The following is an 18,628-nucleotide window of genomic DNA, read 5'->3' on the forward strand; positions in this document are numbered from 1 at the left end:
AGTTAATTGGCTTTAGTATGAGGTTATTAAAAGGCTTTTGTTGGTGATCAAGTTCTAATGCGGGTATGAGAGTTTCAACTGTGGAAATCAAATGAGTAGTTAATGAAGTTTTTGCTGGTAAAATTTAATGACACTGACTTGCATTATATTTAATTTAACACAAAGTAGTTTTTAAATGAAATTATTATTGCAAGGCTGTGGATTACCACTTAGCATTGTTATATTTTGAGATTTGCATTTTGGCTGTTCCAAAGAATAATGTTGTCTTTTCCCTTTGGATATAAATGAAAAAGCATCAGCATTGCTCTTAAAGAAATCAAGGTGAAATTTCTTATGTACTGTTTCTATCATGTAACGGCTTTATTGTTCATACAATATGAATAACTGACACTGTGGAAATTTGAAATATTTTTCTTGCCAATGCAAGAGATTACATATTTAGTGTGCAATTCAAAGTACTGATAAGTGTACTACTAAATCAGTAAGTCCAATGACTGTAATGTTAAGTCTTATTAGCTATTTACTGTGCAGTTGGGATAGCTATTCTTGTTGTTAGTTCTTTCAAGAAATAGAATAGTTTTTGGAGTCAAATTTGAGGTTTTAAATTTGAAGATTAGTTTATTTCATTATTTCCAAAACTTGAAAAGAGCCAAAAATGTGCAGTTCCTGTATACGAAAATAAGAAACAACCAGTTGAGTGTTTTGGACAAAAAAAGCATCTCTATAAAATGCTTAGTATGCAAGTTCAGTTGGTTCTTCAGTGTCCTGCTAGGGCCTTTTAAATTTCCCTAGCAGAAGTAGATTGGGCTCTTCAGATCCCAGTGCTAATTTGCTTATCCATTTTTTTTCACAAAATCTTTTACTTTATGTGCTTCTAATTTCTTTCTAAATACTTGTAAAGTCAGTTGAGACACCTGGTGAGAATGACAGAGAAATAGCTGCTTATATGAAAACTTAGGATGCAGTGGAAAGCAATCTGTGTAGGATTGTGGCTGAAGGAATGCTAGTGGTCAGTAACACCAAATATAACAATTAATTAAATTACCTTGAAAGTTAGCTAGTGCCCTGTGGTAACTGCAGTTATTTTTCAGTATTACAGATTGTTCTTTTACTTGATGGCTATTATCATGATGAATAGCATGTATAATCATATAATTTCTGTTAGGTACATTTGTGAATTACTGTTTCATAAGGTACTGCTAAAACTTGTCTTGAAGTTAAGGTGGATAGGAGTACTTTGTTTAGTTTGCAGTTTTAAAAATTGAAGACAAGATCAGAAGGTAAATCTATACAGTTCTTATTAGGTTATGTTTACAGAGGAAGATGTGAAATTCTACCTCGCAGAACTGGCCCTTGCTTTGGATCACCTTCACAGCTTGGGAATTGTATACAGGGACCTGAAGCCAGAAAAGTAAAGTAAAATGTATTTTACCACTATTACATGTATTTTGCTTGTTACTTTGCATTTTCTACTATAGTGATGTAAAAAAATTGAAAATATTTTGGTAAAATTTTAAAAACAAAAAGTAAAATATATATGTGATTTAAATGTAATTTTGAGTTGTTAATTTAGTAATGGATGTTGGAGAAGATCAAAATTGTTAAGTACTATATTTTAAATGTTACATGAAATACTCCTGTTTATGTCTATTGGTGAATGTGAATTTTAATTTTCAGCATTTTGCTTGATGAAGCAGGACATATCAAGCTAACAGGTAGGTAACATTTATTAGTACAGCACTTTCTGTATGTGTGTGTGTAAGCTTAGTGTATAAGAGTAACTGAAGTATGAAGGTGTGTTTGGTTAAATGCTGCTGGCTGAGACTTTTTTTAAAAGGAGAAAAGGTGCTCTTGGTGTAAAAAGACTTCTAAATTATTATATTACGTTTTCTAATTATCACTGTAAAAAACATTTGAAATTGCAGCAAAATGCTATATAAGGAACAATGGAAATCTATCTTCTAGGAAATGTACAAAACTGAAAGCTTTCAATATGTGGAAAATATAAGTGACTGCATTTCTAAATGCTTAAAATTACATTTGAAATGAAACTAATTTCATTTTATATTTTTATCTATTAACACTGCTATTATATTCTGATTAAACTTAAACTTCTGATTTAACTTAAAATTCTCAAAGTCTGAAGTAATGGTGATGGGAACTTCTAAAAGGCATTTTTAAAATTCTGCATAATATACTTAAATTCAATCTTAATTCTTACTTCCTTCTGAAAGCAAAGCCTAATTCATAGCAGTCCCTTCCCTTCTCAGAGAAGGGGATGCCGAGAGCCTTGTCTTGAGAGTTGAACTGATATCAAGGACTTCTTTTCATTATTCAGTAATGGACTGCATTCTGTAGAATGCATTTGTATCATTGTGTATGAATAAAGCAAGTTGGGAATGAAAACTTCTGATTATTGCAAGGCTCTGAATATGTAATATTTAAGATATTGAGTTACTAATGTTTTGAGTAGTAATATTGATGGATAATTGCTGCTTTATAGAATGTCTCTGGCGTGTGGTAAACTAAATTTCTGATGTCTTTGGATATCTGCAGTGTCTCATTTCATGATGGGTTAGGATAATGACATAGTGTTCTTATAAGCAAGCAAACGAAATCTGTCAATGCTTTTATTTTGAAGAACTATTACAGTATTGTTTTCTCTTTACTGGCTGTGTTCTTGTAATACTTTCGTTGTAGACTTTGGACTCAGCAAAGAATCAGTAGATCAAGAGAAGAAGGCCTATTCTTTCTGTGGTACTGTGGAATACATGGCTCCGGAAGTAGTAAACAGGCGTGGGCACAACCAGAGTGCTGACTGGTGGTCCTTTGGTGTTCTTATGGTACTGTATGCTTTGCTGCTTACCTTGCTTAAGGGTCATAAATACACTGCTGATGTTTGAAGTGGATGTGAAATAATGTCCAGAATAGATTTGTCCAGATTTAAGAAAGTGAGGTAGAGAAAGCTGGTAACTGAAGCGTTACTGAAATAGAAACTAATTTGAATGAAACTTTTTAGCTGCATAGCACTGTAAGAAGTGCTTGCTAGGAACCTCAAATCATGCATGTGGCCCGTGTAGCTTAATAGTGTGAAACTTCAGTTTGTGTATTTATTTTGCATGCTACTTAAAAGTGTGGAGTAAAAATGGAGTATTAATTGATTTTCTAAGAGTAGAACCTAACAGGCTTACTGTAGTGCAGTGGAGCAATGAGCCAGTAACACTGGTGCTTACAAGTTTACTGTAACGTGTAAGAGCATCAGTGTGGAATATACATATTGACAGTAAAAGTGAAGTATTGTTTTAGAACTTGTTCTTCTTGCTGCTTTCATAGTACAGCAACATCTAAAATAAGGTTACAGAAGGCATTTTATTACTTTAAAGTAGCTTATGTAAGATATCCCAACATCATAATTACAATTGCCTCTCACGTGAACTACTGATTAAAAGCAATTTTTAGATTTGTGGATTTTTTTAATATCATTAAAAGTTGATGCCAGTTTTCCTAATGTAGGAATAGGAAGAGTACAGTACTTAGCACTTCAGGCAATTGGGGCGAAAAAGTGTTGATTTAGATTAACATTTGTTCTTTTCAGTTTGAAATGCTTACTGGTACGCTACCATTTCAAGGTAAAGATCGAAATGAAACTATGAATATGATACTGAAGTAAGTATATTTTATTACATTTTCCAACATTCTAAAAAGTAATTTAAACATGTGTAACAGCTCTTTCTTGAGAGTATTAAAACTAAAGCAGAAACACAAAAGCTACCCCACACCCTCATTTTTGCACATAAAAATGAAGTTTAGATCCTAGACTATGGAAATGCTGCGAAGTATCTGCAGGAATTAAAATCATAGGGAAAAACTTGTCTTTTTCATTGTCTGTGTGTAATAAAGATAAAAACAGAACAGTGTATTAGAACAGCAGTACTTTCCACTCATGGTACTGTTGCAGAATTCCTTGGTTTGTAAGCAACAGTTAATCAAGTGTTTATGTACATATATATGTGCAGTGCACTTAATGTGTTCATATTTTCATATTACATTACTTCAGTTGCAACACATGCTGTCTAACAGGACTAACCGGGTTCGCAGGTGACTTCTGAGAGAAGCTGTTAGGCAAACGTTCTCACCTTTATTTGTGCTTAGTTAACAGTTTCCTTTGCACAACATGCAGAGCCTTGGGCCTTTTGAGGGGGTGATAGTTAAGGAAGGGATGAAGGAGAAGCTCTGTTAACGTGGTAGTTTGAATTTGTAGTGATACTGAAATGTTCACAATCACTTCAGGGGCTAATAGGTAGTAAGAAATAATTTAGAGTTTGAGTTTCTTCAGACCTTATTTCTGGTAGATGTTTTGGTGACAACATACCAGAGACGTGAAAATATTTTTGAACTCATTACATGTTCCAAGACAATTGTTTTACTTAGTTTTAGCATAAAACTTGTTTAGGGAGCTTGGAGAGAATATCTTTTATTCTTAGTGTGTTTTGTTTGCTTTTGGTAACCATTGATGTGTAATGTGAAACTGAAAAGCTAATGCATTAAATGTGTATACTGTACAATAATTTAGAATAAATCCTTAATATATCATATAATGCAGTGAAGCCTGTATCCACTCTTTTCACCATGGTAAATTTCTTCCTACTTTTTCTATCTTCATCTAGAGCAAAACTTGGTATGCCTCAGTTCCTCAGCCCTGAAGCACAAAGTCTTCTGAGGATGTTATTTAAAAGGAACCCATCAAATAGATTAGGTGGGTCAACTTGTTTGGATCGTTGAAATAAAAGTAGATGAGCTGAGTCAGGTTCTTAAGGAAAGCAGTTGCTGGGGACATTTCAAACTTCAGTGTTGGCATTCAGTAAGATTTTACTTCAGGTGCCATTTCATGGCAACTTAGGTCATGAATTCTTGAGTTTGGCTAATGAATGATTATTTTTTTAAACCAGTAACTCTTTTGTCAGTGAGAATAAAACTGACAAAGTGTTGACAATCTGTGTTTGTGGGCTTCATTTATCCTCATGTAGGAATGGGAGAGAATGTGCTTAGCAAAGTGTTTTGCATCCTTGAAATATTTCTGGTTTTAACAATTCCTATCAAAAGAATATGCCTATGGGAGATTAAAAAGGCTAGGTGTTTTTAAATGAAATTTTGTTCAAAGACTTTACCCAAAAGTTTTTAAATTGAGTATTTTCTTTGTTTAGGAGCTGGTTCAGATGGAGTTGAAGAAATCAAGAGGCATCCTTTTTTTTCTACTGTTGACTGGAATGTAAGTACAAAACTATCTGAATGGTGAAGCTCTTTAATTTTTGTATGTGTTATAGCTTATAGGTATTTGCATCTGAATAGGGCACAGTAAATACTGCAGTACTGCTGATTGTTGCATTCTGGCTTCTACTGTAATCTTGCTTGACACGTGGAGCTGTAGCATTTATGATATAGAACAATTAATTCTAAATTGTGTGTTTAATTGTTCTGTAATTAGAGTTGCAGCATTCTGAATTTCAAACTATCTGTTACAACACTTAGAGTTGTGTGAGGGTGTTGGCATTCACTGTGTGCAAGAATCATTCTCTGGAGTAAGTGTCCATCCAGTTTAAGCATGTCTCATGCCTTCTGTGCAGGGCACAAAACCCCACTGTGACTGTCATTGTCTTTGACTTAACTGTAGTCAGCTGTAGCACATTCCCTTCTTACTAGTCATATTCCACACAGTTGAAATATTGATTCTGGTGCCCTGAGTTGATCAGAGTACTGAACTATTTCATGGTTGCTTTCTTACGTTTTTATCAAGCACCTTGATGTGGTGCCTTTTGAGGTGTGAATGTTTCTGGGTGTTACAAGTAAAGCTCCTCTGTATACACTCCTTTGCTATAATGCTTACCAAAGGGTAGATGTAGGGGTTGCTGTGCTGACAAGGCTACCTGCAATGCTTGTCAATACTGTGCTTAACTGTTTTAAAGCCCATTGTCATTATCCTTACCTTTTATTTACATATGAGAAATTGGCTTTCTAGCTGTGTTTATGCAGCATTTACATGGAGAGTCCTTATTAGTAAGCGAAGTTTAAAGTAACAGGAGTGTTTTATGTGAATACACTTAGTGACAGAAGCCTGATTTAATATGGTCTCAAGTTAGCTGGTGCTTTCTGTAGGGCACTGAGTTAGAAATGAACACCAGACTGCAAATTCAGAAACTAACTCTTGTATTTATTTAGCTATGATGGTACTGATGAACACTTCCATGTTTTATTTCATTTTCTTTGGGATGAATTCAGTTTTCTTTCTCATGTTCTTGGTTTTGGCTTGGGGGAAGTGTGTTCTTTATTGAAATATTACTGCAGAGAGGTCAGACAGTGCAAGAGAAATGCCAACAAAAAATGTTCTCAGGATGTTCGGAGCTTTGATTGGGGTTTTGACATCATTTTATGTGAAATTTTCCATAACTATAAACCAGAGGTTTACTGCTGGTTTGTTATCTTTTGGCAAAACATTTTTCTAAAACCTATTGAGTGAATGAGAAGAAAGTGAAGAGCCTTTTCTTATTGTCCTTCTCTTCTTTAGGCTAAGTTGAGCAGGTCAGGAAAAATGCAGAGTAATTGCTTTGGGAATTGGCAGTACCTTGCCAAGAGGGACGTATCTGTCATTTGTGAGAGCTGCTTCTATTCTGAGTCTCAGACTAAAGCAAAGACTGTATCCCACATCTTTCCACATTGGATATTTTGGGATGGTAGCAACTGTTTGAAATAGCAATGAACTAGATCTGAGCTCATGAGGATGCAATATGACCATTATTCTGAATAAAAGAGAGAAGAACTAGGAATAAGTGGCAGTCTGCTACCTCAGTTTAAAAAGTGCAAACCTGGTAGACAAGACAGATTCAGAAAAGCAAGAGAAGAACTACTGTTTGACTTGCTGAATAACATTTCCCCTAACTTTTCAAATTGAAGGTTATAAATGTAACCATTTTTGCATACATGTTTTTTTATGGATACTGTGTATTATCCACTTCTTCAAAAAACTGTTCTAGTACGACTGTGACACTTGAGTTGCTTAGCCTTTAGCTTGGTGAAATTGCAGCAACTGTGGAAGTTTCATTAACTCTTAAGACTTTTGTCATTCTACTACAGAAACTGTTCAGAAGAGAAATTCAACCCCCGTTTAAACCTGCTTCTGGAAAACCAGAAGATACCTTTTGTTTTGATCCAGAATTCACAGCAAAAACACCAAAAGGTAAACATGCATCCACTGTTGGTAGGCTGGTGAGGGTTAGGGGTTTATAGGGGTCAAATGAATGTTATTTTTAATATGGTATTTGCATTGTGGGCTAAAATAGGAGATTGGAACTGGTAAGATATGAGTTGTTTTACATCATAATTATAAACTCAAAGCCTTCTTAAGTAAGTCACTGTAGCATTTCTTATTAACAGAGTTTTTTCTTTCTTTCAACTATGGTTTCCTTAGATGTGATGACAGGGGAGGTAGAAGGCAAGACGAGCTCTATTAATAAGAATAACTGATAATTTTGTCTTAAATCTGTCCACGCTTCCCTTTCTTTTAGCTTTCTGAAAGAAAGAAAAGACAAAAACAAGGCAGATGATAGGATAGAAATCTTATTCAATGCACAGTTCTATTTTTCTCTTCTTTTCCTGAAAATCTTTCTTCTAACATGAAACAGTCAAAAATAGCTTTAAGTCTTAGTCATATTAATCAAATGTGTATGCAACTAGATTCTCCAGGAGTTCCACCTAGTGCAAATGCACATCAGCTCTTCAAAGGATTTAGTTTTGTTGCAACTACTACTGTGGAAGATCATAAAATATCACCACTCACCAACATACTGCCAATAGTACAGGTAAACTTCTTTTGGTACCTAATGTTTGCAGTCTGTTATTTTATGTTGTGGAGTTTATTATAAAATATTATGAATCATTTTAATAAATACCTATTTTAACCCCATAATTGGGGATGTGGGGAAGCAGATCTTCCTGGTATTTAAAATAAAGCAATGTCAAGCTTTAAAAAAAAAAATAAAACGCAACAACTTTGCTTTTGAAAATAGAACAACTACTATTTACAACAGTACTAAATGACAGCTTGTATGTGTTTGTTTTTAAAGCAACTTCATGGAAACAGTGCACAGTTTACTGATGTATATGAACTGAAGGAAGATATTGGTGTTGGTTCCTACTCTGTTTGCAAGCGATGTATACACATAGCTACAAATATGGAGTTTGCTGTAAAGGTATTTTGTATAGACTTCACTGACTTCTTCTATAGCAGGTTTATTAATTTCAATGCATGGATTCTCCAGTTACTGTAGCTGTCATAGGCAAGACAAGAAACAAGGGTTCTTCATTGACTGAAATTGCATATAGGCTTCTATTGTTTTTGTTGGAGAAGTTGTGGCATCGAGGAATTGGCTTTGAAGTTTGAGAATATTGTATGTTGATGAGCACTCCTGAAGTAAACTAGGTGAGATCCACTAGGCTGGGGCTAGACTGCTGGGAAGTGCTGCTTCTGACAGTTAAGTCAAAATAGACTGTTAATGATACAAACCTTAACTGGTAGCAAGGGTGGAATAAGAACTGAGTAAACAGACACACAAAGCTGGAAGATGGAATTGGTCACGATAAATAAGCATTAAACTCTTGAAATTTTTGAAACTGTGGCTAAGATTTTTTCATGTTGCTATATTTTTCAGATAATTGATAAAAGCAAAAGGGATCCCTCAGAAGAAATTGAGATTCTCATGCGTTATGGACAGCATCCAAACATTATAACTTTAAAGGATGTAGGTACCTTTGTCTCCTACTTTGTTATAAACTATAGCATAGATATAGGGAGTTTATTGGGGCTTATGAACTTCCTTTTACTTAGGAAAATATACTGAGAAATCAGTACATATAATTAAGAATTTAGTGTTTCTAAATTGTCTGGATACTTATATTTTCTGAAGATTGTTTAATGAATTTAAAATGAGAAATTACTTATCTGTTAAGTCATGTTGTGGGTTTTTTTGTTTTGATTTTACTTCAAATGTGTTGGTGATTTGAATCTGAAAATGCAGTTACATGTGTCATGTATGCAGTGTCAGCAGCTAAAAACCATCGATGGAGGGGACAAGGAGTAGGGAATGGTAGGGTTGGTTTCCTCTTACAAACAAATTCCTAGGCTGAGGAAGTGTTATTCCAAGTCACAATTTGATGTTTTATCTCAACTTCTCACAGAATAACATATAGGCTGTCTTTATACTTCAGGCTTTAAAGCTTTTGAGTTATGGATTTAAATTTCACAGCCCTTGCTGTTTGTTCACGCACATGAATGGGTGAACATTGTAGTCTGTAATTTCCAGATTTTTCAGGATCTATAATTATAGATGTGGTTGAATGTGTGTGTGTATATGTGCTTGTTCTGCTTCAGGTGTATGATGATGGTAGATTCATATACCTTGTCACTGAGCTGATGAAGGGAGGAGAGCTGCTTGATCGAATTCTTAGACAAAAGTTCTTCTCAGAACGAGAGGCGAGCGCTGTATTATATACTATCACAAAGACTGTGGACTACCTGCACTGCCAAGGAGTGAGTGATTTCTTTTGTCATAGTTTCATTCACATTGCTTTGAATTAACAAATACATCTTACGTGCTTTTCTTATGGCAGAAAGGAAGATCTGTTTTATTAAAGAAAAATAATAATAAGCGACCCATCCTACCATTCTGCAAGCCATTTTAATTTGTACAGATACTGAAACAGATGATATTTCTTCACCTAAGCTTGTCTGCAAGTTGGTTGTTATTAATTTCATTTGCATTATGAGCTAGTAGTCGAGTTTTCTTGAAACAGAATTTTTATGTTACTTAAAAGTTGGGTAATAGTGTAGAAGTGTTAATAAGTATACTAATGTAGAGATTATATTTTATAGTAAAATTGCATGTACGTGTGTTTGTGTGTCATCTAAATGATGGATTTTAAAATTTCTTGTTTAAAGGTAGTGCATCGAGACCTTAAACCTAGTAATATTTTGTATACGGACGATTCAAATAATGCTGATTCTATAAGGATTTGTGATTTTGGATTTGCAAAACAACTCCGAGGAGAAAATGGGCTACTTCTAACTCCGTGCTACACTGCAAACTTTGTGGCACCAGAGGTATCTTAAGCTGCCACGTGTCTTCTGTGCTGTTTTTGAAGCATCAACTTACTTAAACTATTTAGAAGTTTTGTTGTTTTTTTTTAAACCAACCAACTGCTAGTTTTCCTTAGATTTAATTATGCACCAGTCTTGATAAAGTACTTATTTTTATGATAGACCTGCTTCAAAAAGGTTTAGTTTAAAAGAATCCACCTTCAGAAAATAAGGATGGATTTGAATCTTAAGATAATTTTCTGGCAACAAGAAATATTGTAGATAGTAACTGTAATGTGTATATTCAACAAGTAATGAAACCTCAAACTATACTGGGATTGACTTATCCATCCATATTTTGCAACCTCAAACCACTACCACCACATGCATGTGAGGGATGGAATTTTTTGCTTTCTTTTTGTCTTATTTTAATAAATAAAAAGTCTCTTAACACTTATTATTTTTCTTCAAGGTTCTCATGCGCCAGGGATATGATGCTGCTTGTGACATATGGAGCTTGGGTGTTCTCCTTTACACAATGTTGGCAGGGTGAGGAAATATTACCTTATTTCTTTTACCTACAACTCTAGCATCCTGCACAAATTCCTGCTTTTATTAACATTTTAAGATATTACTTCTCTGATTTGAATGCAGAGTAACACACTTGAAAGTGGAACAGGAAGCTGTGAGTTACAAATGTGTGCATAAAATCGGTTTATCTTGCAGTTAGTTTCAGGTCTTCTTTCTTCCCTAGTACATGGCATGAGGAAACCAAAGACTTGCTCTAGTTTATGGGAGAGAATTTAGTCTGCAAAAGTATGTGTTGTTTCTGTTTTGTTTTAATCTTTCAGCCTCTTCTCTTGCCCATCCTGTGCCCTTATAGTCAATTCATGTATCATCTTATGCAGGCTTGGCTGGCTCATGCCCCTTTTACAGAATTCTGACATGTAACCTCTTCAGTTTTCTAAACTCTAAACTTTCATTAAGCACTAAGAAGCACTTAAACAAATAGCTTTTATGAGCTTGCCAATGAATTCTCTTCTGATAGGTATAAAAAATTTTGTCACACAGATAAATCTTATCTTTTTGGAACTACTCTTGATCATATTGTGATTTTCTTTGTAAAATTTGCTGTAATTTTTTCATCTAGCTCAGTTTAATGTATGATTGATGTGCAGCCAAGCAGATCTTGGGCAGTTAAGAAACATTGTCTGAACAGAAAGATACAGCAGGTAGCAAGAATAGGAGAAGAACAGTCCAACACAATTTCCTAGCTTTCTGCTTTGTTTCCCTTTAACAATTAAGCTGGTTGGGATACTTCCTAAACGTTTGCTGATGATGCTGATTGACCATTCCTCTGTTAGAGCTTTCAAAGTAATAAGATGCGATGCAGTAAATTTTATTGTTTTCATCTTGCTGATTTGAAATCTAAGAGGTGTTAAGATACATTTAATGAGTAACACTTGATTGTTATTATTAAAATTAATTTGATATTAGCCTATGATCACAGGAGATGCCAAGACATTGGAATACTTCTGATATTTGTATAAGGTGTGTATTTAAGTCATTCAGGTATTTTTGGGGGTTCTTGACGATAGGAATTTTAGGAAAATAACCTGAATTTACAGGAAACTTCACAGTAAGTTATGAAAAAAAACCGCCAAACCTCCAGACCCAATGATCTCATAGTGTAAGCCTTACAAACTCTTAGTGTTTTTGTTTTTATTTTGTTTTTAATCAATAATTTTGTTGCCCCACAGGTAAGTGTATGTTTTGCTCATTGTCTGAATGTAGATACGTACCCCAACACTATTACTCTAGTGTTACTAGTCCATTCTGTTAGTGTACTGTTCTGAATTTCAATTGCTTTGAATGCTCTGATCGTCTAGCATAGTTTGTTTTTATGAATCCTTTAATTTCTAAGTCTTGACTATCTAGAATGCGTTATTAAGAGAAGTTAAAGAATCTTTTCAATCTGCATTTCTCATTTACTCTATGTAACTGTAATTATGGGGAAAAGAAAATGTATTAGCACTTCATGTTTGAAACTATAAGTATTGATATGTATGTCATGTCTCTGTCAGTGGAACATCTACTCAGAATGATTTGAGGTTTTATCAGTTTCTTACAATTTCTTATGTATGAGTTTATTTTTGTTTGTTTGTTTCTCCCTTTCTATAGCTATACTCCATTTGCAAATGGTCCTAATGATACTCCTGAGGAGATCCTGGTACGGATAGGCAGCGGAAAATTCTCTTTAAGTGGAGGCAACTGGGATACTGTTTCTGATGCAGCAAAGGTATACATTTGTTTCTGCTTTTTTTTCCCCTTTGTAATTTTGTATTACTTAAAAACAGCATCTATTGAGCTTTCTAAAATACATTAGTCTAATACAGTTTGCTGTTGTTACCTGCAAAGTTTACTGTAATGCTACAATGATCTAGTTGCACCTGGGATGTTTAGGTTAGGTATCAGGAATTCCCTGGGTAGTCAATCCCTAGCATGTACTTGGCAAGGATTACTTTCATTGCAGGTGGAAGACTTTGAATTTCAATTTGAATTTTGTAAGTTTCTTGCTGGCTCGTAACTCTATCCTGCCATTGGATGGCTGCTAGCCCTTCATTTTATCAGCTTTTACTGTATACTTCTACTTTAATTCTCACTGAAAACCTGACAGAGATGTACACTGTTGCTTCCCACAGGTCACTAACTTAGATTTTAAGAAAGACAGATCCCAACTTAGGCTTTCCTAATCTTTTTATTTGTTTTTTATTGGACCAAAACCAGATGTATGTGGCATTACTTAATTGTGAAGTCATCCTTCCATTTATCTTGGTTCTAGTAGCAACTTATTTTGTATTAGTATGTTTATTTCTGTTGTATAGGTTCACTTCACTTCTTTTGAACTTGTTCAACACTGAATTTGTCAGGTCTTAATGCTGTTTTTGTTGTTACTTTTGAATTTCAAACTAATACTTCATTATGTTTTAATATCTTGAAAATTATCAGCTTTATTATGGTGCTGTCTATTTGAAAACTGAATTACAATTGCAGTATGTGTTCTGGGGATTTGGTGTTGGCCTACTCTGTACGTATCTTAGTTACCATTTTTTACCTTTTATAAATCTTGATGTTAATGTTATCTCTTCCTGATCTTTTGGAACTGCATAATTTGTGCATTTCAATAGGAGTGATTCAGAATGTTTGTTTACCAATTCTGTCTTATCCACAAGTAATTAATTTCTATATAGTCATAACTGTTTAATATTTTGTACCGAAACACAGGGAACATTCTGTCAGCTTGTTCACATTTAGTTTTCTTTCAAGTTCTTTCTGTCTATTCCTCTGCCCTTCCCACTCAGCTCACCTTTTGACCAACATTGAGTTCATAGCTTATTAATAGTGCTTCTAAACACACAAAGAAAAAGGTCCATTCTAATTTGATTTTACTCTATATACCTCTTTGAAAGAAAAATAATTGATAATATATAACTATATGAATTCAACTGTAATGTGTAGTCAGCAGGCCTCAAGTGTGCAGTACGAATGTGGATGAATATCTGCCATTAGTTTTCTTCCATAAAGTCTTTCTGCTAAATTCTAACAGTATTTCTAGTCTTTTTTAGAGGATATTAATTATGAACAAACTGAAATATGAAACAGAAACAAGTTTCTTTACAATAAAGGCCTGCTTTGTTAAACTGATTATAGTATAACACATTGTTTTAAGGCTTCTCCAGTGCCAAGGCACAAAATGATCCAATTTATCTACTGATGTTTTCATTTGTATTGTATTAATCCCTGCCACATTTTTTTCATTACTTCCATAATTAATGCTTTATAGTCTGTATTAAATTTGTTTTAATTAAATAGCATGCTATAATTTTTTTTTTCATCTTTATTTAGGACTTGTTATCACATATGCTTCACGTAGATCCACATCAGAGGTATACAGCAGAGCAAGTGTTAAAACATTCATGGATAGCCTGCAGAGACCAGTTGCCCCATTATCAACTGAACAGGCAAGATGCACCACATCTAGTAAAGGTAAAACAACTTTCAGGCTGAATATGGTTTGAGTTAATGGTTGTGCAGTGATTTGAGATCACTTTGGGAGTTTACTGACAGAACTGTTTTTTGAACTTTCTTTCTCTTTGCCTGTATGTACTCATCATTTAAGTTATTAAAGCAGAAAAAAAAAATTAATCTGTACTTAAGGGAAAAAATTTTTCTGTTCATTCTTCTTTGCCTTTCATGGATGAAGGTAGCTTTTGGCCATAAAAGAACCAGATATCTCAGTTATCTGATACTTCCACAGATCTCCTGTCATTATTAATTGAGAAATTCAGGTCCTGGTACAGGCTCCCCAGGGCAATGGGCACAGCATCAAGCTGCTGGAGCTTGTGGAGCAGTTGGACAATTCTGTAAGACAGAGTTAGGATTTTGGATGGTGCTGTGTTGAGCCAGGAGTTGGGCTCGATAGTCATTGTGGATTCCTTCCCACTTCACAGAATATTTGAAATCTCTGGGATTTGTTTCTGTGACCAGATTGTGTTTCCTAAGTAAATTAGCAAGCTATGGTTTCTGCACTTGTTTTATCTGTTCACTTTGTGATTCTGACTTATGACACACAAGCATATTCTACCATAAACAAACAGCTTGTACAATTGCTTCTTAATCTAACAAAACTGATTAAGAACCTGTGAAAAGCCAGTCTTATTAGTGTTGTGTTCATAAGTCAGAACCTGAATAGCCTGTTAAAAGGCTGTCTTTAATAAATTGATGCTAACCTTGTGGAAGGTACTAAATCTGACCCACATTAAAAGGTAACAGCTATATTTAAGGTATGTTTTAAACAATAAATAAATACACAGCAAAGCAAAATAATTGTGATGTACTTTGCTGAAGAAATCAGCAATAAATGTTTTTTTCCATTCAACACTAACTTTAGAGAACGTCTGTGATTGGCCATAAATCTTACTCTTTTCTTTAAGGACTTAATATTGAATTATTTTATTTTGTGATTAAAAATGACTTCTACAACTTGTTATCTATTTCATTGTTCTCTAGGGAGCCATGGCTGCTACATATTCTGCACTGAATCACAAGACATTTCAGCCAGTGTTAGAGCCTGTTGCAGCCTCAAGTTTAGCTCAGCGACGGAGCATGAAAAAGCTAACGTCAACAGACTTATAGATCCACTGGGACACCTTAGCAAACAGAAGCAAGGAGAAAATCCAATAAGTGGCTTTACTTTGCCTGACCTGTGATCAAAAGGCATCTATGGTTTCCTGCTACACTACTTGAATTCTGTAGAAGTCCTTTTTTTAAAAAAGAAAAAAATTCCACAGGTTCATACTGTGTTATTTTACAGGTTGTATCTGTTAAATTAATTTAAACACCAGGTACACCATGATGAATTTCTTGACACTGTCCTTTTAGAGTTCTGTTGCAAATATTTCACATTCTGTATAGTTTTGCTGGGTTCATTTAAAAAAAAAAAAAGGTTTAGGGGACCGTTGCCAATGACCAAGTTGTACATAAAAAAGTGTCAGTGTCAGTTTTTTCTTCTCTTTGTGCATTTAGACCCTGTTGTGAAGGACAAATTCTTAATTTTGTAATTGGGCACTTAAATGAATTAAGTTGATTCAATTGACTTGTTCATTCTTTTTATAAAAAGATGCCTAATGTATTGTGCCAGTATTAAATGCATTAGTACTAATCTGGCAGGTCTGCGTTTGCATGGTGCCAGTAATTGGTAAGTTTGTGAAAATATAAACAAAAGAGATGTGTAAGGTTCTGCACTTTACCTGGAAGCTTAAATTATTTACTTGTGAAAAAATGGCCTCTAAGATGATCACTTCTGGTTATTACCATGAATGTTGTCTGGTGCTGAGCTGGAGAAGGCAAATACACACAAACTGACAGAAGTAAGGACTGAAGTAACATTGGTACTACAACACCATGTAATCCAGTTTTGTTCAAGAATTTGTTACTGCATATCCATTTGTACATCAATTCTTAACTTTCCTTAGCAGTTGTTTCCACTGAGTATAACAAACTTTAAGTTTGTTTGGCATATAAGATGAACTGACACTTTCTTATATCAAACTTGGCATGTGGGTTTTACTTTTTATATTTATTTGTTTTTCTTATAGAATATTGCTTCTACCTGAATCTCTAGCTGCATGTACAAATACTACAGAACATAAACACAAAATTCAATTTGCCTAACTGTAGGGGTAGCTTGGGAAAAATAAATAAGCCTTGCAGTCTACCCAGATAGGAGAATTGTGACCCAGAAATTTCACAGTTATGGGCAAGTTACTGACAATATCCTTCTGCCAGCGCTCACTTTTTCTGTCTGTCTTCATGTTAGGACTTCTCTCTAAAAAATCTTGTGATAGAAAGGAAACAAATCTCAGGGCCAGAATTGTCATGGAGTTTTCTGACTCATAACCAGTGCTGGCTTGCTTCTGCTAGTAAGCTAGGAATTAATACATTCAGAGATAATAATATTTTCACAGGTTGTAGACATCATGTCAATAAAATTGTACAGCAGTAGGATGGTATGCATTTTAAACATTAGGAAGCATATTATTGACCAACAGTTAGACTGTTCACAGTCTGAGAAAGTCAGTGTCCAAGAATTGCAGTTCAGGCCATCATTTCTTGTCCCAGACACCTTTGATAACCAGTTGTAAGACATTTGTGATGGCAGAACTCTGCAATTTGAAACAGAAAGGAAAGGAAAAAAAAAAAAGCTTTTGGAGAAAATTCTGTCCTAACTCTCAGAAGTGACAATTGTAACTCAGATTTTAAAATGCAAAGGGTGCTGGCTGGTTTTTGCTTATACCTGTGAAGTGCTTGACATTGAAGTGCTATTAGATAAGCTGCTTTCTTCTGCTGTGGTGGGGGAAGATGGAAATTATCTGGCCAAGTAGTTAGGTATGAGTATATATAGATTTGAGACTTAATGAATATAGCAAACATAGGTGTGCTATTTGTATCATGCAGTGTATACCCCATACTAAATTTTTCGAGTGTTTGGTAGATGTTGGAAGCTTACTGGGGCCATCTGTGCCTGATTTTGAGGTGCCTGCTTGAAAGCTATCAAAGAACGACTGCTTCCTGGAAAGCTTATTGTTTAGTACCAGAGCTGTCCCTTGTGCAATTGGCTCATCTTTCTCTATTAGAGACCTATGTCCAAAATAATGCATGTGAAATTCTTATCTACAGCCTGTGATTTTGACTGCAAATTTACAAATGACTGCCAGAAAAATCTGAGTTCACTGTGAAGTGTGTGTGTGTGGGGGGGGGGGGGGGAGGGGTTGGAGGAATTAGTAGAAATAAACTATCTTGGCTGAGGTCCAGCTATAATATGGATTGAAACATACTAGTAAAAACTGTGTTGGTCCAGAGGGTAATGCAAGGAATGGAACACAAATGTCAAATTTGAATTGTCTTTAGCTTTCCTGCAAGGTAGCAGCTGCTCTTTAATGGCTTTATTCATTAATCATTTAACAGTGTTTATATTGGCATTTTCTTTTAGCTTGCTTAGAAGCACCACATTATAAGCACCTTAAAAGCATTTTGCACAAAAGCAGTTGTAAGCAGCTGAAGATAACTTAAGTTCTTCTCAGTGTGCAAAACAAAGGTGATAAGAGGAAGAATGTGCAAATGAGGTGGATATTCTGATTCATAGCAAAGAGTTTTAAATATCTATAAGGTTATTCTTTCTAGTTTTTTTTTTAATACTGTTACTAGCCTGTAGAGCTAATGGTACTCCTGGGGCAAAAGCAAGGTTTTAGTGACTACAACACTACAAATGTGCTTTATTACAAGGAAATCATGTGGAGAAACATCTTTGTTGTATTTGATGAGACCTGTGTACTCTCTAGTATGCTGGTTTTAATCCTTAAATCATTTTGGGGGGGGGGGGGGGTAGGGGGGAAGTAAACTTGCTGTGAATATTTCAGCGTATCAGTTCTGAAACGTCAGATATGCAGGGATACAAGAGAGTTCATCTGCTGTTTACGTTTAGTCATTTTGATATTTCTTTTGGAATTCCTCACTTTTTTGAACTTTTGTTCAATTACAAATGCTCATGAACAGACTGCATTGTCAGTTCAGTGTGAAGCGGAATAACGCTTGAACATGCTCTTGGAGTGGAAGGTCAGTAATGTTTTATATGGTCTCTGCACAGTTCAAGAATACAAGCTGTTTATGATCTAATAGACTTTGTAAAAGAGTGACATTTTTTCTTTTTATAAAGAAATACAAATGCTACTTAATTTCTGGAGAAGTAATTACTATCAAATGGTCTGATATTTTGGGTGTGGTGTCTTAATGCCAGCAAGGTAACTTCTACTCTGACTCTGTTAATGGCAGTTAAGTGCTAGATCTCAAGAGCACAGAATCTGATACAGTTCTTGCTGAAGGGAGTAGATAACCCTCAGACATAAACTGTAGCTGAAGCACATATGTGATGTACCTGCTTCT

General features: G+C 34.8%; 1 protein-coding gene across 2 annotated transcripts in view; it reads left to right on the forward strand.

Annotated features, from left to right (window-relative positions):
* RPS6KA6 (ribosomal protein S6 kinase A6) overlaps positions 1-17,440 on the forward strand; it is a 35,945-nt gene extending 18,505 nt beyond the window's left edge. For both annotated transcript variants that reach the window (XM_065729511.1, XM_065729512.1), the window contains exons 7-22: positions 1,305-1,411; positions 1,678-1,715; positions 2,701-2,843; positions 3,596-3,666; positions 4,668-4,756; positions 5,205-5,269; positions 7,129-7,231; positions 7,729-7,853; positions 8,118-8,243; positions 8,703-8,792; positions 9,422-9,580; positions 9,989-10,150; positions 10,599-10,675; positions 12,308-12,425; positions 14,033-14,173; positions 15,197-17,440. In XM_065729511.1, the coding sequence (XP_065585583.1) occupies positions 1,305-1,411; positions 1,678-1,715; positions 2,701-2,843; positions 3,596-3,666; positions 4,668-4,756; positions 5,205-5,269; positions 7,129-7,231; positions 7,729-7,853; positions 8,118-8,243; positions 8,703-8,792; positions 9,422-9,580; positions 9,989-10,150; positions 10,599-10,675; positions 12,308-12,425; positions 14,033-14,173; positions 15,197-15,322 (1,740 nt within the window). In that variant the 3' untranslated portion in view covers positions 15,323-17,440. The remainder of the gene's footprint in view (positions 1-1,304; positions 1,412-1,677; positions 1,716-2,700; positions 2,844-3,595; positions 3,667-4,667; positions 4,757-5,204; positions 5,270-7,128; positions 7,232-7,728; positions 7,854-8,117; positions 8,244-8,702; positions 8,793-9,421; positions 9,581-9,988; positions 10,151-10,598; positions 10,676-12,307; positions 12,426-14,032; positions 14,174-15,196) is intronic.
* The last annotated feature ends 1,188 nt before the right edge of the window (positions 17,441-18,628 follow it).

The sequence above is a fragment of the Cyrtonyx montezumae genome, unplaced genomic scaffold (assembly GCF_038088225.1).
Source record: "Cyrtonyx montezumae isolate F1298 unplaced genomic scaffold, pur_monq_1.0 scaffold_11, whole genome shotgun sequence".
Lineage (NCBI taxonomy): Eukaryota > Metazoa > Chordata > Aves > Galliformes > Odontophoridae > Cyrtonyx > Cyrtonyx montezumae.